Genomic DNA, 19,953 nt, shown 5'->3' on the forward strand with positions numbered 1-19,953 from the left:
AGGAGGGGAGGTCGAGTGTGTGACCCCCTCAGAGGGCGTTCGCAGACCCTCTCCGCGCGGTCGCCGGACTCCGGAGGCCTTAGTCCCCGTGGCCCGCGCTCCGCTGCGGGGCAGGATCGCGGCGTCCCCTCCCGGGAGGAAGGAAGGGGCCGCGGGGCAGGGCTGCGGCTGAGCCTGCCGGCACCGGAGGGCCCGCGGGAGGCTGGGCGGCTGGATGAAACCGCCTGTCGCCGGGGCAAAGCCCTGCAGGTGGGAGGCGTCTACACAGGTGCTGAGGAGGCCTGCTCGGGTAACCCCTTCCCTCGCACACTGCAGACCTGCAGGAAAGTTAGGCCCAAGCGGTGCAGATGAGCCCGGGCGCAGCGGGAGGATCCCGAGGGAATGGGGACTGCACGCCGTAGGCCACAAGGTATTCAAGTTGAAGAGAGGCCGCCGCGGGGAGGGGCACTGGCCGAAGGCTGGAGAGCCTGGAGGGGGGGAATGGGCTGAGCCAGGGGTCCCTAGCACCCTGAACCCCGAGGGAGGGGGAGAGGTCAGCGCCCCTCCCCCCAGGCCTGACCCGGGAATTGGGAACAGGCGGGCGTCGGGGGTGCCTAACCCGCGGCGTCCTTGCCTGCCCCGGCTCTGCTGCGCAGGGTGCTGGAAAAGAAGCAAGAGACCGGGGAGACCATCGAGCTGACGGAAGATGGGAAGCCCCTGGAGGTACCCGAGAAGAAGGCGCCCATGTGCGACTGCACGTGCTTCGGCCTGCCGCGTCGCTACATCATCGCCATCATGAGCGGCCTGGGCTTCTGCATCTCCTTCGGCATCCGCTGCAACCTGGGCGTGGCCATCGTGGACATGGTCAACAACAGCACCATCCACCGCGGGGGCAAGGTCGTCAAGGAGGTGGGCGCCCGCTCGCTGGCCGTGGTTCCGCAGAGCCACGTCGCCTGTTTGAGCACATTTCCCCTGGGGATGAGGAAGGCCTGGGTGAGGATGCTCCCTTGGCCCCTTCCGCACTGACCTTTTAGAATGCGCCGCGGTCGTAGCACCGCCTCCCTTTTCGCTCCTGGAGCAAGTCGCTTCTGCTCCCTGGGCCTTCCTTTCTCACCTGCAAAGTGGAAAATAGCCTCTAGCTCACTAGGTATTTGTGAAGAGTGACTTCATACAAGGAGTTGGTGCCTAATAATGTCCGCTAAATCTAAATGGAAATAGGTTTCTTTTACTCGGAGGAGTAGAGTAGCATATCAATTATAATGCCCACCCCCCAGACTTCCTCCAATTCCCGCCAAATATTCTTAATAATCAAAATGAAACAAAATAGAAAACAAGTCAAATCAACTGTGCGCATATGGGCAGTTTCCGCCCAGGGGCCTTTAGGGGCGGACCACCTAACTGGCCGGGAGAGGACCCGCAGCGCAGGAGTTTCGGGGTCACGGGGAGTCCAGTCTCTCAGTCTGTGGGTTGTGTGTGGGGAGATGCCCGGGGGGAGGAGGGTCAACGTCAAGGTCACAGAAACCCGTGGGTCCGGACTTGCGTTTCGGGAGCTGAGTGACCGTAAGCCAGGCCGAGCAAGGGTTGGGAGGAAAAATCAGGGAACCGGCGGTGGATGGGAAGCAGTGAGTGCCACGGGGCCCTGGAGGTTCCCGGAGACCCTGCAAAGTTCAGGCTTCAAAATTTTGGTTTCAAAATTTTATTCGAAGGGGGAAAAAGCATCTCCAGTTCCCCACGCGGATTCGCGCTCTTGCACGTCTGCGATGTAGACGTTTCGCCCCAGTTTCCTTCGAGGCTCACCTTGTGGGGCCGCCCAGGCTGGCGAGGGCGGAGTTAGGCCTCGCCCTTCAGACACACCCCTCAACGGCTCTCAGAACCACCCCTGAGCAACCCCGCCCTCTCCACCGACTCCCCCAGATTCCCCCGGCTACTCCACATCTTTCGGCCCATGCCCACTGCCATTTTGCAGGGACCGTCTTTTGCCCCCAGCTCTTCCGACCTCCGCACCCTCGTCCCGGCGTCGGCTCAATGGAGCCCGGCCAGGCGGCTAACGGAATCTCTTCCTGGAGGGTCCTGATTCCCCAAACTGGAGCCCTGACGATGCCGCATTCATCGCGGGGGTCCCATCTGCCGGACAGTATCGGGGAGCAAAGCCAGGGCGCCCACATTCGCTATTAGTCACAATACCCTTCAAATGGGCACTGTTTTTCAATTTTCTGTAAGAAGGTATAGCTTCAATTCCGTTAGGGAACGACAATTAAGCGGCCCCACTCCGGAATGCGGGGAGTCGCCCGGGGGTTGAAGGCTCTTTGGCCCGAGAACTCCTGCACGTGCGTCTTCGGCCCAAGCACTGACTGCTGTCTTTCTCCCCCCGTTTTCCTCCTCCTCCCGTAGAAAGCCAAATTCAACTGGGACCCGGAAACCGTGGGGATGATCCACGGGTCCTTCTTTTGGGGCTACATCATCACCCAGATTCCGGGCGGCTACATCGCGTCTCGGCTGGCAGCCAACAGGTAACAGGTCGTGGGTTTGGACCCTCAGAAGGGGCAGCAGAGCTGGGGCAGCGGCGGGACTCCTGGGCGAGTCCTCCCAGGGTTTGGGCTCTGGGGCGGCCGCGCCCTCTCTGCGCGGGCTGAACCCACTTTTCGTGAAATGGTCGACGTGCGGTACAGCCAGGTGGGAGCTGAGGCCGGGGAGCGGCCGGGCAGGGACAGGGCGCCGGGTGCACCGAGGGTGGGGCGGCCCGTGCTGCGCTCTCGCCTGCGCGTCCCGCGGGGGGCCCGGCTCCCAGGGCGCGTCGAAAGCCCGGCCCGGGAGCCCGCCCAGATGGTGCTCTGGGTCTGAAGGATTTGTTTCTATGGAGGCAGGCGGGATTTCAGGCGCCTGGGGTGCGATTCCACCTGTTAATGAGCTCTGCTGAGCAGGGGCGGGGGTGGGGAGGGCGCTCAGCTGCGTCCAGCGGCCTCCAGCCCTGCTGCGGTGGCTGCAGCCGAGGTCCTAGCGCCAGCCCCCAGGAGTGTGCCCAGCGCCACCTGCAGAGGCTCCCGGAAGTATGAGCATAAAGACGGATAGGGTGGGGGTGTCAAGGAGCACAGCCTGGCCACCCCCGGCGGGTGAGAGGCAGCTCATTTACTTAACCGTGTGCACTATGACAAATGAAGGTAAATGCTCCTTAAGTCTTTGTTAAGCTGAGAAAGAACATATGCGCTCGCCTTCCAGGTATTGCTGCAAAGAGATCCCAAATAAAGACTTCGGGTCTTCCTTCAGACCTTGTACCTACGACTTCACCCCTTCCCTTCCCCCTAAATTTTCAAATTTTTGCAGGAAGAGATCTAGAACTGGGCACCTCTCTAGTCTTGATCTCCTCCCCGGCTTTGTAAATTGGTCCCTCCTCATGTCTCGGCGAAATCTCCCAGGCCCCTTCCGGGGACTTCTGTCACCGACGATCCCATTCCCGCCCAAGGTTTCTCAGTCGTCGCCAAGGCCCAGGGAGGAATTCTTGGAAATGTGTTTTAGGCTTAACGATTCTAGGGTGAGGATTTTTTGGACAGTCCTTCAAAATATCAAGAGGAGAGTGCAGTAGGTGAGGGATAGTGCCTTTTGAACATCATCTCTACTCTGACACCACTATGGTTAGCACTCTGACCCAACAGGAGGCAAAATATTCTTTTTAAAAAGGAATCAGTTTAAAATGAAAATCATTAATTGTGTAGAGAACCCAATTTTACAGATGGAATAAATCAAAGAAAAAATTGATATTAGGCAGAAAAATGTAAAGGAAATATTCCCTTAAATATTACTAGTAATGAACAGTTACAGTTTTGACTTGCATGTCCCTAATGCATAGTGTCTTGAATCTTTTTGTTCCCGAAAAATATTTTCTAAAACAAAATAAACTTCCCAGAAAGATACTCCAAATATACATATATAAAATATTTTTACTTCAGGCAGAAAACATCCAAAAATTCACCAAAAACCACAAATGATACAAGAAACTCAATATAATGTGAAATGAAATTATAACGCTGTGCCTTTAACTTTTCTTCGCAGTCAAAACCTTCAGCTTGCCAAATGTTAAAATGGTAACATTTTCCTGCCAGCAAAAACCACCAGGGATGCCCCAGCCTTCCCTCTCTGTAGCACTGGGAGGTCAGTAAACAGGTTTTCCTGGTTTAAAAAAAAAAAAAGCAAAGCTCATTGCTATCATTTGTGTAATGTTTAGTAAAGAGAAGACTGATACTGACTCAGGTTCTAATTTATTTGGTAGATTTTCCTCAAAGGAAAAATTTCTGAATTTTAGAACTCTTACTTGGATCCAAATTCACCTTACCTTTAAATGGATTTTCAAGGTAGAGAGACTTAATATTTTCACACACAATGTTTTTTGTGCTACAAGGCAGAGAAAATTAAGTTAAAATTTATGGTAAAAGATATGAACAAATAAAAGATTATAGACTAACTCTCTTATCACATCTTAGGATTTTGACATATTCGCTTCATGTTTTAAAATATAACAAAACATTACAAATACTATTGAAGCCACCTGTGAAAACAGGTTTTGAAAATTTATGACATGCACTTTTCTGATTATAAAAGTATTAAATACTAAATAAGAAAAATATATTAAAAAAAGGATAATAAAAATTATAATTTAATTACCCAGAGACATCTATTATTAACATGTTGGTGAATGTCCAATTAGTCCTATACATGCTACATAGAATTTTATCTTAGAAGGCTTTTTTAACACAAAATCTGAGAGATTTTTAGAATTGATTTGAAAGATGTATATTTCCTATTATGATCCTTTTTCAAAAACAGTAAAAGCAACACAGCAAGACCAGTTTTCCACCTACAAGTATTGTACGCCCATTCGAATAAGCCTCTCTCCATAGATCATTCAGTTCAGAACAAGATCTCCCTTGGGTTGGTCCTGGGGACACTCACTTTGGAAAGTGTCTGCCACCACTGTTCTGGGCAGAACTGAGTAGAGGACCTAAGGGGTGTGGAAAGAGCCTCAGGAGAGAAGGGGTCCTGGCTACACCTCCTGCCAAATTTCTCAGTGAAAAACAAACAGCGAGGGTTGGGCTTTTCCATTTTATGGATTAAGCAAAAACAGCCCCACTCTCGGTCAGAATACAGAATCTTGGTCCTTTTTCTGGTCAAAGTCTAAATATTCTTGCTTTCCTGCTCATTGAAGGGAGGGGTTGGGGGAGGAAACTCAGTCCTGAGGAGAGCTGTTGTATCCTTTTTTCCTTTGTCTTTCCTTAAAGGGCTATTGCAACTCCTGGGCTGGGGAATTTAGTCACCTCCATGGAGGGCTTCAGGGTGGAATCAAAGGAAGACTCCTCACAAAACCTGTAATGTTTTCATATGAGAACGTATTGAATAAGGTGTAATAAGGTGATAAAAAGGTGTTGGGGGCTTTAAACAATACAGGACATGGGGCTTACAGTAATCCAGATATTTACAAATCTGAAATTGCTAAGGTCTATTTTTACCTCGAGTTTAGAGAGTGATGAGGAGCCTGGGCAAGTATTTAATGGAGAAACAACAGAATTTTTGCAAAGGGCATAACCAAAGAAGGTCAGATTTACCAAAGGAAGTTCGGTCAACATTATGTTAATGATGACATTGTATTCACAAAGACTATTCCTGCCTCTGTCTAGGTGGCAATTTTACTTAAACCCTGCTGAAACATTTTCCCTATCGTGCTCCTGTCCTCCTGATTTCCCAATCCTGCTTTAATTTTTTACATGGCACTTATTGCAACCTGTCGTACCAATATTTTACTTGTTTACCTGTTTGTTGAGTGTCTGCCTTTCTCCAGTGAAATGCTCGCTCCAGAACTGCAGGCGGCTTTTGTCCACGTTGTTATCGCTGCTGTATCCCTAGCATCTCAAAGAGTGCCTGGCCCAGGGTAGAGGCTTGTTGAAGAAATAATGTGAACATCACAACAAAGCTTTTTGGGCTTTTTATAAAAGGCAGGATGGCACAGTGGTTAAGATAGAGACTCTGCAGCAAAGCTGTGTGGGTTCAGACACCTGAATGTGCTACTTAATAAGTGAATGACATAAACATTATTTTGCCTCTCTGAGCCTCAGTTTATATTTCTATAAAAGGGGAATAATCCAAGTGCCTGCCTAATATGGCTGTCACAACAGCTAAATAAGAGTGTGTGTAGAGTTCTTAGAAGTGCCTGGCACTCAATAATTGTTGGCTGTTATCATTTCTTATTAATAAAATCTTAAATTCAGAAAAAAAATGGAAAGAAAAAACTCCTATGACCATTTGGCATTACTTGTGTTTAAATTTGCCTTCAGTATTAGTAATGCAAAAGGATGATTTCCGTTGTGATAAAAAATGCCTCTTTTCACGTCAGATTTCTGCCTTTAAAATTATTTTCCCATACACATTATTCACAATTAAAATTATTGTTCACTGCTATTGCCATAAGTCTCATTTGAAGGCTTTTAAAGAGCTGTCTTAAAAAATATTTTTAGCCCAGCGTATAGAGAGTGCTGGTAATTCAGTGCATGCAATCTTTGAATTCTAGCCAGGTATTGTAAACACTCTTAGAGAAATATGTTTGAGCTTGAGGTTAGATTTCTCTGCTGCAAGTTACCATTTACATCCCCCTACCCTACCCTTTATTTAAAGAGGGTTGAGTTCCTAGTGCAACATTTTGTCTTTTCAGGTATTTCTTGAGTTTCTAACTTGATTTTTGCTAAAGAAAAATAGTTCTTTCTTTGAATAAGAGACTGAGAGTCACATGTGTCTGTAGCATAGAATGAACCCCCTGTAACAAGAAGAACCTATGTTAGAGCTGGACAGGGCTCGTCTAATCCAATCCTCCCTTTTTACAGACCAGGAAAGGAAACAGAGAATCAGGGAGGTGGTGACTTGCCCAAGGTCACAAAGAGACTGTGACTAAAACTCAGGTGTCCTGTAAGACGTGACCACAGGTTCTCTCTCCAGTGAAACTGAACATCTCTGCCTGGTCTTATGCACTTCATCCGAAGTTCACTTTCAGCAGCAGGCTGAGCCATCTGCTCTAGGAGTGAGTGCCTACAACATATCATGCTCCAAATCTGGGACAGAAGTCCATGAATTAGAGAGAGAAGCCTTTCGCAGGCCCAAGGGATCCTTAGATTTTTGTGGCAGGAGAAACATACTGTATTTTTGTGTGTGTACTGCCTCCCAAAATATTTGGCCACAGCATGAGTGATTCTGTTCCCTTCTCTGCAAAAGGCAAAATCCAAACTTGATAATGACTTAAATGAAGAGTGTGATTTTCTGTAGAAGAAAACATAGTATTGAGAACTTTTTCTTTGGCAGTTTGGGCTCCTGGAAGATTGCAGAGGTTTGAGCATGACTGGGTCTGGTTTAGATCTTTTGTCTGCAAAGGAGAAGGTCTCTTCCTTGGGATTTTGATTGAAACTATTCAATTCATACTACTCATATAAAAGAGAGAGTAATTTATACTTAAAAATGAACAAATTCAAATGCATGGATTTTAAAACTGTTACTAATGTATATTTGCATTTATAAAAATGAAATTTGATATACTTTAGGTAAATATCCTGGCTTGCCTGATTATGAAAAATCCTCTTGTGAGAATGATTTTCAGAAAGAGAGGTACATAGATATTTTAAACACAACAACTTCATATTTTAAGCCCAGGAAGAAATGATTTTACCGGCGCTATTCTGTCTTTTTTCTTCCCAGAAATAAAACAATGAGGATGTGCTTTATTTATTGGAATAAGCATTGGAAGTGAATTCTTAAGTCTCATCACCACACAGACACACACACAAATATACTCTATCATCTATCTGTCTGTCTATCTATCTATCTATCTATCAATCATCTGTCATCTTTTTTTTCCTCTCTACTTACCTATCCATTGCAACATCCATTGCAAGCAGGGGTTCCTTAACCCTTCCAGTAAGAAACATTTGCAAATTCCTTTTGTGTGAGAAAAGAATTCGGGCTATGAACATAAAGCCTGCTGCAAGGGACCACCATCCTGCTATGACGGAAAAACCGTTTATAGCATCCAGTCTTTTAGGGCCAGAGGTGACTATCTCTATTTCACCCCTCTAGCAGCCTATCAAACATCTAGCTGCCTTCCCATTGTGGGCCCTATAGGGTAGGTATCTAGGGCAATGCAGAAGAGGCTTTCCTTTTTCTGACAAAAGAAAATACCCTTTCCACAGGATGAATAGATGGATCGTGAGGGGGAGGGGTCCCCAAGGGCTTGCACGTGGTGTGCTGACACTAGCTTCTCTCTCTTTCCCCCCTCCTCTCCTCTCACCCCTTGCTAGCTCTGGCTTCCCCCGAGGCTGCCACGTCCTACTATGCAATGCAGGGGCAGCCTCTGGAGGGGAGGGACATGATTTTGAGGGAGGAGAGAGTCAGGTGGGCAGCTGGTAGAATGATTCTCCCGCTGCCATATGCCACTGTTGGGGCTGTCTCATTTCTCTGTCATGAGTGATGAAGTCATTTTTACAACTTAATAATGTACCAAGGGACCCAGAGGGCTGGCTTGTGCCTGTGTATTCCTTTTTTAATATGGGAGTGGGGGCATCAGATGTGACAAAGGGAGGTGCCTGAGCCCAGACTTGATTAGATTAAACAGATTAACCAGCCTGAACCAGTCTCTTCCTACAGACCCTCTAGGAGGGGATTAGTGCTGCACCCAAGGTGAGGAACACTGGTTCCCTCTTAGGTGACGAGCCACTGCCCAAATGGAAACTGATTGATTGATTCAGGGAAAATGGGTATCATCTGTAGAAGTGACAAGTCACCAGTGTTTCTGTCACCTCTTCCAGGCAAATCCTTGTGGAGTGGGCTTGACAAGTGAGGGTGTTTGTGGCTGTGGGTCATAGAAAAAGAGCATGACTGGGAATCTCACAGCTAAGTCACTCGGGCCCACACCGGATGTTAATCTTGAGGTGGGGTGAGGCAGGCGTTCAGCAACTGCATTTGTTTTTCCAAATATTTCTATATCAGGGATACTATATGCCTCTCAGTTTTGGCAATCTGTTTAGTAATATAGAACCTCCTACCACACACACACACACACACACACACACACACACACACACACACCAGTATTCTTAAAGTGATTCTATGTAAGATAATATAATCATTTCAGACTATAAGACAAAAAGGAGGAAAGAAGTGTATGTATGTGTGTGTGTGTGTAACAAGCAGTGGAAAAACAAGTAGAAATTAGATTTTAACTTAAAAATAAGCATATTGAATTCATTTTAGTATGTCATTTGCTGTGGAGGAAATCATGAGGAAAACAACAATTTTAAGTAGCTTTCATGTGGTTTATCATTTTGAAAAGCAATCTTAATAAGCAAATGGCCCTTATTTTCTGTCACAGAGATTATAATGATGTTCTTTGAGAAATCAAGAGTACCCATCAGTTTCTAATTCTGTTCTTAAGGCATAGAAAAATTAAGACTTTTTACATTTAGTTTGCACACTTTTTTGCTTTTATTTTTTCTCAACCCAATTACTAATGGCCCATCTCTGACTTATAGTCAGACCAGGAGTGGGTTTTTAAGGTAGCTCTTTAGATGCCAATTATAAGGAGAAGGACTTTAAGCAAAATGAAATATCATTCTATCTGAGATTCAACTTACTATTTGGAACTTCAAGTTCATCAATATTTATCTAATTAGTAACTATATAGTCTGATGATTTGTTCAGTAAAAGCAATAATGTATTTTGTTGCTGAAAAAATTTGTGTAATTTGCTGGAATTTTCATTGGTGGTTTACTTTTACATATAGTACTGATATAAACATGAATATACTGATATAAACACTGCCTGATATTACAGACACCCTAGATTGACAATTCAGAAAGTAAAAAAATGGGGAAATATTTACTTGGGGAAATTTGTTTATTTCTAGAAAATGTCTTTTTGTGTATAGTATTTCTTTATTTTCTCACACATTATTCACCTTTACTTGGAAGAAGTGGTGATCAGAACTTGAGTGAGTTTCCTAAGTGAAATGGATTATAAAGCAAAAACTAAAATAAAACAAAAACTCAGAATATAAATCAGAAGTCAGATTAATTTTACAAATGTGTAATTGGTTAATTGTATTGAATAGAGTCTTAAATTTCTATTCTATAGTCGCCAATTCATTAAAACATTCTCAGATAAACTACATTCTTATTTGATATGTTATAAAATTTAACATTTAGCCTATGGAGAAACAGTGAAAATGCACGTGAAAAAGTCTACACTGGAATTTCAAAAGACAAAAAGGTTGTAAAAATGAAGTGAAGAAACAGCACAAATGTTCTCTTCAGGCCTACTGAAGTCAAGCCGTAACATGTGGTCACTTAATTATATATGATGGAGTGGACAACAGCTTTCTCCTTCCTGCAGTTAACAAGAGTCTAGAAATCTAGCTTTTAGATTAAAATGGGGAAAAATGGAAAGCCATCTCAACTAAGTGGAAACAGAGAAGAGATGCTCCACCCTTGTGAAGTGGAGAGGAGTGAGTGAATATCAGGAGGGCTTTTCAATCCATTTGAAGTAGATCCTTCAGGGATAAAATTTCCACCTTTCCCTAAATAGTACATTTGTATTGGAGATGGGAAGAGAGAGGATATGAATCCTAAATTGTCTTCATAATTGCCTTAGTTCTCCATTTCGAAAGGCAGATGAAATTAGAATTGAATAGAATAATAAATTTATGTATTACTAACCTTTTTATATAGTACATCATCTTCCTTCCTCATAGTGACTCTATCGGGCAAACATTCTCACACTTTTTACCTGTGAGAGAACTGAACACAGAAGAGCCGAGTTATTTTCCCAAAGATCACTAGCTGGTAGGAGGAAGAGCTGGGCTATGAAGCCTGGTATGTCTGATTTCAGATGATGTGCTTCTTTTCTAAGCACATTTCTCCTATTGAATAGCTTTACTGTGTGTGTTTTAAAAAAAAAAATCACTGTATTATTTAGTGCTAAGATCGGTCAATAGGAAAGAGCATGGCTATAGAATAATTGAAAAGATTTATTTATTTTCATAATTTCAACTTTTAGACAAGTCTTTTGATCAGAAGATAAACTTGAAAAACACATCATGGCAGGTATTGTTTTCAGGGCAGCAGTGATGTGAAATGCAATTACGTGTCAAAGTTGAGACCAGTGCTCCAGATAATGAAACTCACATGATTATGAAATGTTTCTTGGTATATAATCTATTTCCTTCTGTCTGTGGAGATATCAAAAATATATTCAGTGCTTATGTTTGTTTTTGTAACATCAGGGTAAACAAGAATGATGACTGCCAATCATAATACAATATACACAACTGTGTTAAGTATTGATAAACAGTGAGATTCTTTAAGAGGACTATATATCACCTGAGGCATTACCACCTAATTTAATTTTAAAAGTAGAGGTTCAGAGACAGTGGTTTCAGAGGCTCATGAAGATGCTGTGATGAACAGCAAGTGTAATGGCAATTGGTTTCAGGAGATTCTACTGTGTTGTTTGGAAGCTTAAGGATGAGGCCAGACTGGGCCATGTACTTGAACTCAGCCACTATCTCAAGTGAGGATTTATCCACAGGAGTACTGTAAATTCTAGTCCATAGCTGCCATCCTACAGGTATTCTATGACCATCACTCAGCTTCCTAGGATTATTAGGATTCCCAGAATAGCAGTTTGTCCCCATCAAAAGCTCAAAAACATATGAACAGTTAATTGACTGACAAGGATATCAGGATAATGAAGGTTCAAAGAAGAAAGATCTGTTGTCACCTACATATACCTCAGGAAGGAAAGTCACCCTTGCCCTCTATTCAAAGTCTTTATGAAAAGTAACTGCGTGGTCATCTCTTAAGAGCCTGCTGTACACAAAACATCCTGCTAGCATCACGGGGTTTGAAGAAGTGCAATAAAGACCTGGACTGTATTCTCCAAGAGACACAAATAAGGCAGGGGATGGGAGAACACCTGATCTCCTGGGTTACGTCTTGTAAAAGTGCTCTATGGTGCTTGAGGAACGTCTGAGAGAGGAGATTAGCTGGAAAAGAGAGGGATGTGTGTGTGTGTGTGTGTGTGTGTGTGTGTGTGTGGTGGGTAGGTATTTAGAGTAAGGGTGGGGAGATAGCAAAACAGGTATAATTGGTTTACAGAAGGCTGTCAATTTTATTTTTTGTTTCCTGTCAGATATTTTAGTTGGACTATTCAGGCACAGATCAAGAGGCTGATGCGTTTTGTTTAATTCCATGAATTCAGAATGGGGATAGAATTCTGCCTCTATGTCTTCATGAACTTTAAGCTGCTAGAATTTCAGGATGACATGGAACACCTCTGAATCCATCATCACAGAAATAGCATATTTAATCAGGGCAAAAACATTCTGGAAGAAAGGACAAAAGAATAACAATTCTCTGAAAACGCTATTGAATGTTAGGAAATTTCTGTATAACGATAGCTGATATTTATAATCCATTCACTATGAACCGGACACTGTCCACTTTCATAATCGATTCATTTAATCTTCATGAAAATCCTTTGATGTGTGAAAACTTGCCTCCGTTTTACAGTTGGAGAAAGTGAGGCTTAGAGAATTTAAGTCACCACAACTTGCCCAGGGTCATGCCTAGTAAGAAATTAGAGTTGGAATTTGAATTCATACAGTGTAACCACAGATAGTGTATTCCTAATTAATATTGTGTCATGCTGTTGATCTGTCCCCAAGAAAAATATGGCACCTGCTCAGTCAAGTTGATCAATGAGGACAGTCAAAACCAGGCCAGAGAGCTTCACTTCGGGCCTTGATCAAATGATCTCATTACCGTTTGTGTTTTGTCAAGGATTTTGTCCCTTTTAGCAGGTGTTTCCATTCTACCCTTGCCGCTCCCCCGTAATAAGAGGTAAGCCCTGTGTAGCTCTGTTCCTTCTAGGACCACTCCCCCCGCCCTAGATCTGTCCCTTTTGTGATGCGTAGGAGGAATATCTAGCATGGTACTACCAAACCAACGGTTCTCAAGTCAGGAAAAGTAAAATCAGCCTCACCCGGGAACTTGTTAGAAATGCAGACCCCTAGTTACCCCACTAACCTCCCCAATCAGCAGTCTGTGTTTGAACAAGCCCCCTAAGGTGATTATCATGCATGATAAAGTCTGGAAATCACTGCAGTAATCCATTTTATATTCTGGCACTTTTGTGTATTTGGTTCTACTATTTCTTCCATTTCTTTTTTGAAACCTAAACTTTGTGCGTAAAAAGACAAAACCCTCCCTGAATGAGCCTCTCCATTTAACTGCTTACTTCAGAATGTAGGAGGGATGGGGAGAGTCCTGCTCTCACCCCCCACTGCTGTGACCATCCATCTTTCAATAGTGTTTTTGTCTTTCAAAGTTTTTGTTCTTTTATCTGCTGCTGCTGGCACTGTTAGTGCTGGTCTTAGTCATGCTGCTATGAAAGTACAGTAGCGCTTAGTGGTTAAGTACCTAGGATCCACAACCAGACTGAGTCAATATAAACCATAGTTGTCCCCTCAATGTCTATGTGACCTTAGCAAATTACTTAAACTCGCTGGGAGTTGGTTATTCTATCTATGACGTAAGGATAGCAGTAGTAGCTTTCTAATATTGTTGCTCTGAGTTTCAAATGAAAGTCTAGAACAGTGACTGGCACACACTAGCGATTCAATAATCATTGGCTAGTATTGTTTCTTTTTGACTGACTCACATTTGTGGATTTATTTTTATGTGCCAGACACCAGACCAAGCCTTTAGGTGCATTATTTCACTTAGCATCACAGAAATCCTATGAAATGTAATATATTTATTTCGTCATTATACAAGTCCTAACACTGCTTAAATGCTTAGAGTGTGCCAGACATTCTTCTGGGTGCTTTATGTGTTATAACTCATAGGTTCCGTTAATATCCTCATTTTGTAGATGAGGAATGAGGCTTAGATATTAAAATAAACGGCTTAACATCACTCAAGTAACAAGTGACAGAAGCGAACTTTGAGCCTACGCCATCTGGCCCAGAAAGCATGCTCTTGACATCACACAGCACTGCCCTTTTTATGGACAAGGAATCAGAAGCCTAGAGAGGTTAACTTGCCAGTCATGTAGTTATTAAATGACAAAGCTAGAGTCTTTCAAAGATTTCTGTACCATATTTATGTCGCCCCCCCGCCCACCTTTTTTTCTGTACCACCGTTAGTGCCTTTGGCTCCTCGGTCCTCTGCAAACCATCATCTTGCCTGACGTTACGTGAATCCTGATCACCTTCTGTCTTGCTGGCCTCGCAGATCCCTCGTCCTACATTCTAGTAAGCTGCATATTTACTTCCCTTTAGGGGCATAATCATCGATTATCCTCTATGATCGCCCTAAACTCCATCATCTCCAAGATGTCGTGGACTTATGGCCTCTGCCCTGCCCTTCCTTGTCCACTCTGCATTTCCTCAAACCCTCCTCACACCTTCCTGGTTCATCATCCCCTTCCCAATGTTCTTACTTCTCCTGCTCACCTGTACCACCATGTCCAGCCCTGGTTTCTGACATATAATGTAATCTCTTCTGTTTTTTGAACCTTTGCTGATCCATTTCCTCTTTTTGGAATTTCTTCCTTCTTTTTTATATTCATCTTCCAAGGCCCAACTTGAAAGTTTCCCTATGAAAGGTTTGCTTCCTGGTCACCCAGCTAGAATGGATTTTTCCCTCCTTTGCTTTCCATTTGTACCCCTGTTATGGCCTTTGGCATAAATTGCCTCTTGGCTGCTTGTCTCTCTCTTTCTCTCTCCTACTACACTAGGGGCCATCCTGGTCTTCCTCTGAGTGCCTGGTAGCATTGTATAGATGAAAGAGCACAGGTGTTCAGGTCAGAGAGCCCTGGCTCCAAATCTCAGCTCTACTGCTTGCTTTTTTCTCGCACAGTCTTTCTGTCTCCATTTTCCTATTTGTAAAATGAGAGGAAAGTGTAACTCAGACAGTTGTGAGGATTAAATGAATTAATATAGGTGGAGAAAGTGTAGTAAGCACTTTGTAGGTTTTAGCTCCCTTCTCCTCGGCACAGTACCCTGCCCTAAATATAGTCTCACGAAGATTTGGAGTGTGAATGCACAAATGAATGTTGAATGAGGTGGCTGCTCCAATTTTGGCTGTGTGTAGTACAGTAAAAAAAAAAAAAGTGTAAAGGCTTCCCATATTGGGCCAGAATTATGATGATCAGAATTCTAATTACATGGATATTGATTTGTATAATACATAAAATTAAAAAAGAAGATGAGGTTCTGAAAAGTTTGATGGATTCTATTCTTAAATAGTGAGAAAAAAGTAATTGCATTTTTATGATGCAATGACCACTAATAATAAAAAAGGTTTGGTTAAAGGAATTAAGAAACTTAAAAGTAGGAAGCATTTAGAAATGTCACAAGATTATATAATTAGAAACACTGTTCAGGGCAAGAGTGGAAAGGAAACATCGAAAGTGATCTATTGACATTCTATTTCAGGAATAGTAGGGTGATTTCAAGTAGCTTTGTGAAGACTATTATTTAAATTTACATTTAGAATCCTGAAACACATTATTAACTACATAGTATGTGCATAATCAGATGTAAATCCTAGTGGCAAAACCCACTGGACTTGGAATCAGACAGACTAGATTTGAAACAGAGCTCCTCTATTTAGAACTAGTTAACAACTTGTGCAAGTGATTTCACTTATCTCAGGTTTAGTTTCTTCACCTATAAAATGGGTGTATTAATAATACTTGAGTCATTGGGTTGTCAGGCGGTTGTGGATTTTATGGCATGTGAAGTGTCAGCATGGTGTCTAGAAATTTGGATAAGCACTTATTAAATTTAGATCTCACTATAGTGTGCACTCAACCAATAGTGCATAAATGATTCAGTTTACAAAGTTGACTTTGTCCCCCAGGGGACATTTTGCAATTGCCGGAGACATTTTTGGTTGTTACAACTTGGGGGCGTATGCTACTGGCATCTGGTGTGTAAAAGCCGGGTGGTGCTGCTAATCATCACATAACACACAGGACAGTGCCCGCAACAAGGAATCGTTCATCCTGAAATATCGATAGCGAGGAGGTTGAGCAACTCTGAACTAAAGAGTGAGTAAAATTCATCTCTCTCCAGCTTAACTAGAGATAGCAGTATTTAAAAACCCTTCAAAAAGGAAGAAAGTGATAATTGACAGTTATAGTCATAGAAAATAAACCTCATGCATCATAGCTTCAAAAAAATTATTAGAAAAGACACACATATTAGACACACCTGGATAAAAACCTTACGGTGTTTTTTTGCAAACCTTAGCATGCAAAGTTATCACTTGCACTTCTTATTAAAACACAAGTTTCCAGGCTTCACTCCCAGCACACTCTGATTTGGAAAGTCTAGAGTGAGAAATCCGCATTTTTAATAAGCACTCCAGGGAATTCTGGTGCAGCGGGTTCATGGGCGACAGTTTGAAGGAATTATTCCAAAGGGCTGAATAGGGTGGATGCATAACTTATATAAACACTTTCCAAACTCCTGTAGCAATATGTAGCTCTGGTTCTTGTTATCCTTAAAGCCTTAAGCAGTCTCAGTCTCATTATCATCGAGGATAATAAGCAAAGTGAGTGGATCTACAGAAAGATGCAGTCAACACAAGTGCCAGTACCCAGACAGCCTACCGTAGGACCCAAGCTCCTGTGTCACTTGCCCTTTCTGCCGTCATCCTGTCTGTTGCACAGGTCCAACACGCACACTCCCAGCACAGTGGAAAGATGTGTTCGCCTCACTGGACTTTGGCAACACGCACCATATACCGCTCGGCCCAGGAAATGTACCCCACACGCTCCCTCCTGTGTCCTCCCAGCCCTAAGGGAAACCTCCAACGTGTTCCGGTTCTTGCACACAAGAACATTTAGATTTCCGTCTTAAGAGGGGTAAAAATTCTTTCAAGATAAAAGTAATAATCAAGAATTAAAATACATTTTAAATCAATTTTTATAACAATTTTGGATTCTTATAAAGACAGATTATCGGATTTTTGCATTTATTTTCTGAAAAATAAATCCATATTTGGTGAAGTGTAGTATCACTGAGTGTGTGGCATTTTAAAGGAAGTAATCATTTCTAGAAATAGAAAGCTTCTATTTTGTGCCAAACATTTAAGAAATGTTATACGTTGACTCAAACCCAAAGATGCCTATTCACTAAACAGCACGGAGGAAGAATGGAACAGAACATTCACCTCCTGAGAGACTATTTACCGCAGCGGAGAGAAGCCACTGAGGACAGGCGGATGTTAGGTTGCATCAAGTAAACAAAAATATTTGACCCAACCTATGATTCATAGAAAAAGAGCTGATCCACTTCAGCCCTTCGTAAGGTCATTTCTCAGATTTCAGCAGCAGATTGATAATGATCAAGGCCCCTTTCAGAAGCTCAGGTCTTTAACAGTTACATTTAATGGTGCTTGGAAGAATTAGAGCTTCTAGGAGGCAACCATCTTGACTGAATTCAAGACTCAATGTTCGATTTAAGAAAACTTGCACAGAACACACAGCTTAGCTCACTAGAGACAGTGTGTCCCAAAACTTCTCTGCAAGAGAATATTTCTAAAGTTACCCAGTTAAGGGGATATTTCTCTTGCTTAGTATGAACATGATGGAATATTTTTTTTAATGATGGAATGGAATTTTTACTTGCAGATGGATAAAGGTGTTTGTGCCATATTTTCAGCAATTCTTTCTTGAATCGTTTTATATATGCATGCAGCCAGAGGTGACCTCAAACAGAATCCCTGCACCCACCCCCACACACAAAAAGAAAGAAAACCTGAGACAGATATATTAAGTAATAGTTATTTCTATTATAAAAACATGTGCTGTGGGATCTCATCATGAGATTTCTTGTGGCATTCAAAATATGATTCCGTTCATAAAATTTTTATGTATATGCAGCTTCTGGAGAAGTTGCAAATAGTTATATAATGGGAGACACAACTCCATTCAGGCATTTATCATTTTTTCAACAACTCTTCAATAAGAACCTCCTAAGTGTCAGGCACTGTGCTATGTATCGAGGATGTAACAGTGTATCCAAAAAACCAGTTCTTGCCCTTACGCATCTTACATTATAGACTGAGATATAGACCAAAAACATATACAATGATTCATTAAATAGTTGCAATTTGTAATTAGATCTCTGAAGAAAATAAATACAAGTAAGTTTACCCAGGTTTATTGGATCCTTCTTTTGTTTCTTGTGCTTCAAATAACGTAGCGTTTCAATGTGGCCCAAGTGTTTATTAGCAGTGGCGAGTCAATCAAGTCCAGAACATATTTAATTTTTTTTAGAAAAAACAATCTACCTTAAAATTGCTTGTAATTAGCTTGACCTGAGAAATTTAGATCTATTATCTCCTTTTCTTTTTCAGGGTTTTCGGAGCTGCCATCCTTCTTACCTCCACCCTGAATATGCTGATCCCGTCAGCAGCCAGAGTGCATTATGGGTGTGTCATCTCTGTCAGGATATTGCAGGGACTGGTTGAGGTATGGCACTGCAGGATGACATCACCTTAAGGTTGGCGTGTTAACAAGAACCAACAGATTATCTTTGTCTTGATCTACAAACAAATATATTTTACTAGGTTGTGTGTCATCGTGTTAAAAAAATTGAGAAAGTCAGGCAATCAGATATCTTGTCTTTGAATGACGCTGAACTACAACTGTGACTGCTTACCTCTTTTTCGCTAGAATCGGGTGCAAATAAAGAAATGTTTAGTGAGTATTTGACTCAAAAAAAAAAAAAAGAACGGGCACTTTTGCTAATGTGTTGTGATAAGAATTTTTGAGTCCGTCCTTCACTGTTGCTAACCCTGAATTAATACTTTTTGTGAGTTTTATACGAAGTCTCTGTTGGCCTTGAATCATGGTTTGAGTTTTCAGTAAAATATTTCATTGAGCATATTCTTTGGGCATCTGACTCTAGTGATTGACTTTTGCTCCATCAACCTATAGCCGTTGAAAGAATATCATTTAAAACCTTAAGATTGGCCTACCTGTTGCCTCTTCTCTTTCCATGGAGTATGGTGGGAGTAGATAAATCAGATAAAGTATTAAGTCACTGAAAACAGTCTCCTCTCTCTCCAAAAAGAAAGAAAAATGATAGGATCAAAATAACAGAAAAAGGATAATTATTTTAAAGGTGTTAAGTTCTAGACATGACTTTTAGGAAGTGTGAGCTTCAAGGATTTAAGCTTTACCTTCCTTTGTATGGATTCCCTATTTTTGGCAACCACTGAGTTTAATGCCTCACAAAAAAGCCTCCCAAATTTCTCAAACTGTTCAGAATTGCAGATGAACTGAGTAATATAGAGTCTTTTCCTTTGCCTTAATCACAAGAAAATTGAAGCAGAAGGAAGACTTAAAGGGTAGGGAGAATTTGAACAGTTCACTAAAAAGAGGTCATGTCTTACCTGGTCTGAGCTGAAAGTTCTTAAAATGGAATTTCAGGGCATCAGCAAAAACCCAAGGGTAGCAGCTTTCCCTGATTCCTTGTGCCCATCCTAAGGAAACAGCATCAGAGAAGGGAATGTGCTTCTTTTCCAATGATCCTGGATCCTAAATAGTGATACATGTCTTCCTCTATCACAGGGCGTCACCTACCCAGCATGTCATGGGATCTGGAGCAAATGGGCCCCTCCTCTCGAGAGGAGTAGATTGGCAACCACCTCCTTCTGTGGTGAGTCCTGTGCACAGAAGTAGTTATGGTCGGTAAAAGTTCAGGAACAACTTGGATAAGAACTGAAAGTTGGTAAAGCTCACCTGTACAACCATCTGGGGTGTGTGTGTCTGTGTGTGTACATGAGGGAAGGTTTTTCACTGCCATTTCAATTTCTTTAATTCTTATTGGTCTCCTTAAATCCTCTATTTCTTCTTGTGTTTTGTATTTTTCTA

At 42.5% G+C, this 19,953-nt stretch overlaps 1 protein-coding gene across 1 annotated transcript in view; it reads left to right on the forward strand.

Moving 5' to 3' along the window:
- Nucleotides 1–214: 214 nt before the first annotated feature.
- The window catches only part of SLC17A6 (solute carrier family 17 member 6), a 33,872-nt gene continuing 14,133 nt past the window's right edge, over nucleotides 215–19,953 (forward strand). The window contains exons 1-5 of the mRNA XM_058546312.1: nucleotides 215–576; nucleotides 636–888; nucleotides 2,371–2,489; nucleotides 18,432–18,546; nucleotides 19,651–19,738. Of these exons, the coding sequence (XP_058402295.1) occupies nucleotides 215–576; nucleotides 636–888; nucleotides 2,371–2,489; nucleotides 18,432–18,546; nucleotides 19,651–19,738 (937 nt within the window). The remainder of the gene's footprint in view (nucleotides 577–635; nucleotides 889–2,370; nucleotides 2,490–18,431; nucleotides 18,547–19,650; nucleotides 19,739–19,953) is intronic.

The sequence above is a fragment of the Diceros bicornis genome, chromosome 7 (assembly GCF_020826845.1).
Source record: "Diceros bicornis minor isolate mBicDic1 chromosome 7, mDicBic1.mat.cur, whole genome shotgun sequence".
NCBI lineage: Eukaryota > Metazoa > Chordata > Mammalia > Perissodactyla > Rhinocerotidae > Diceros > Diceros bicornis.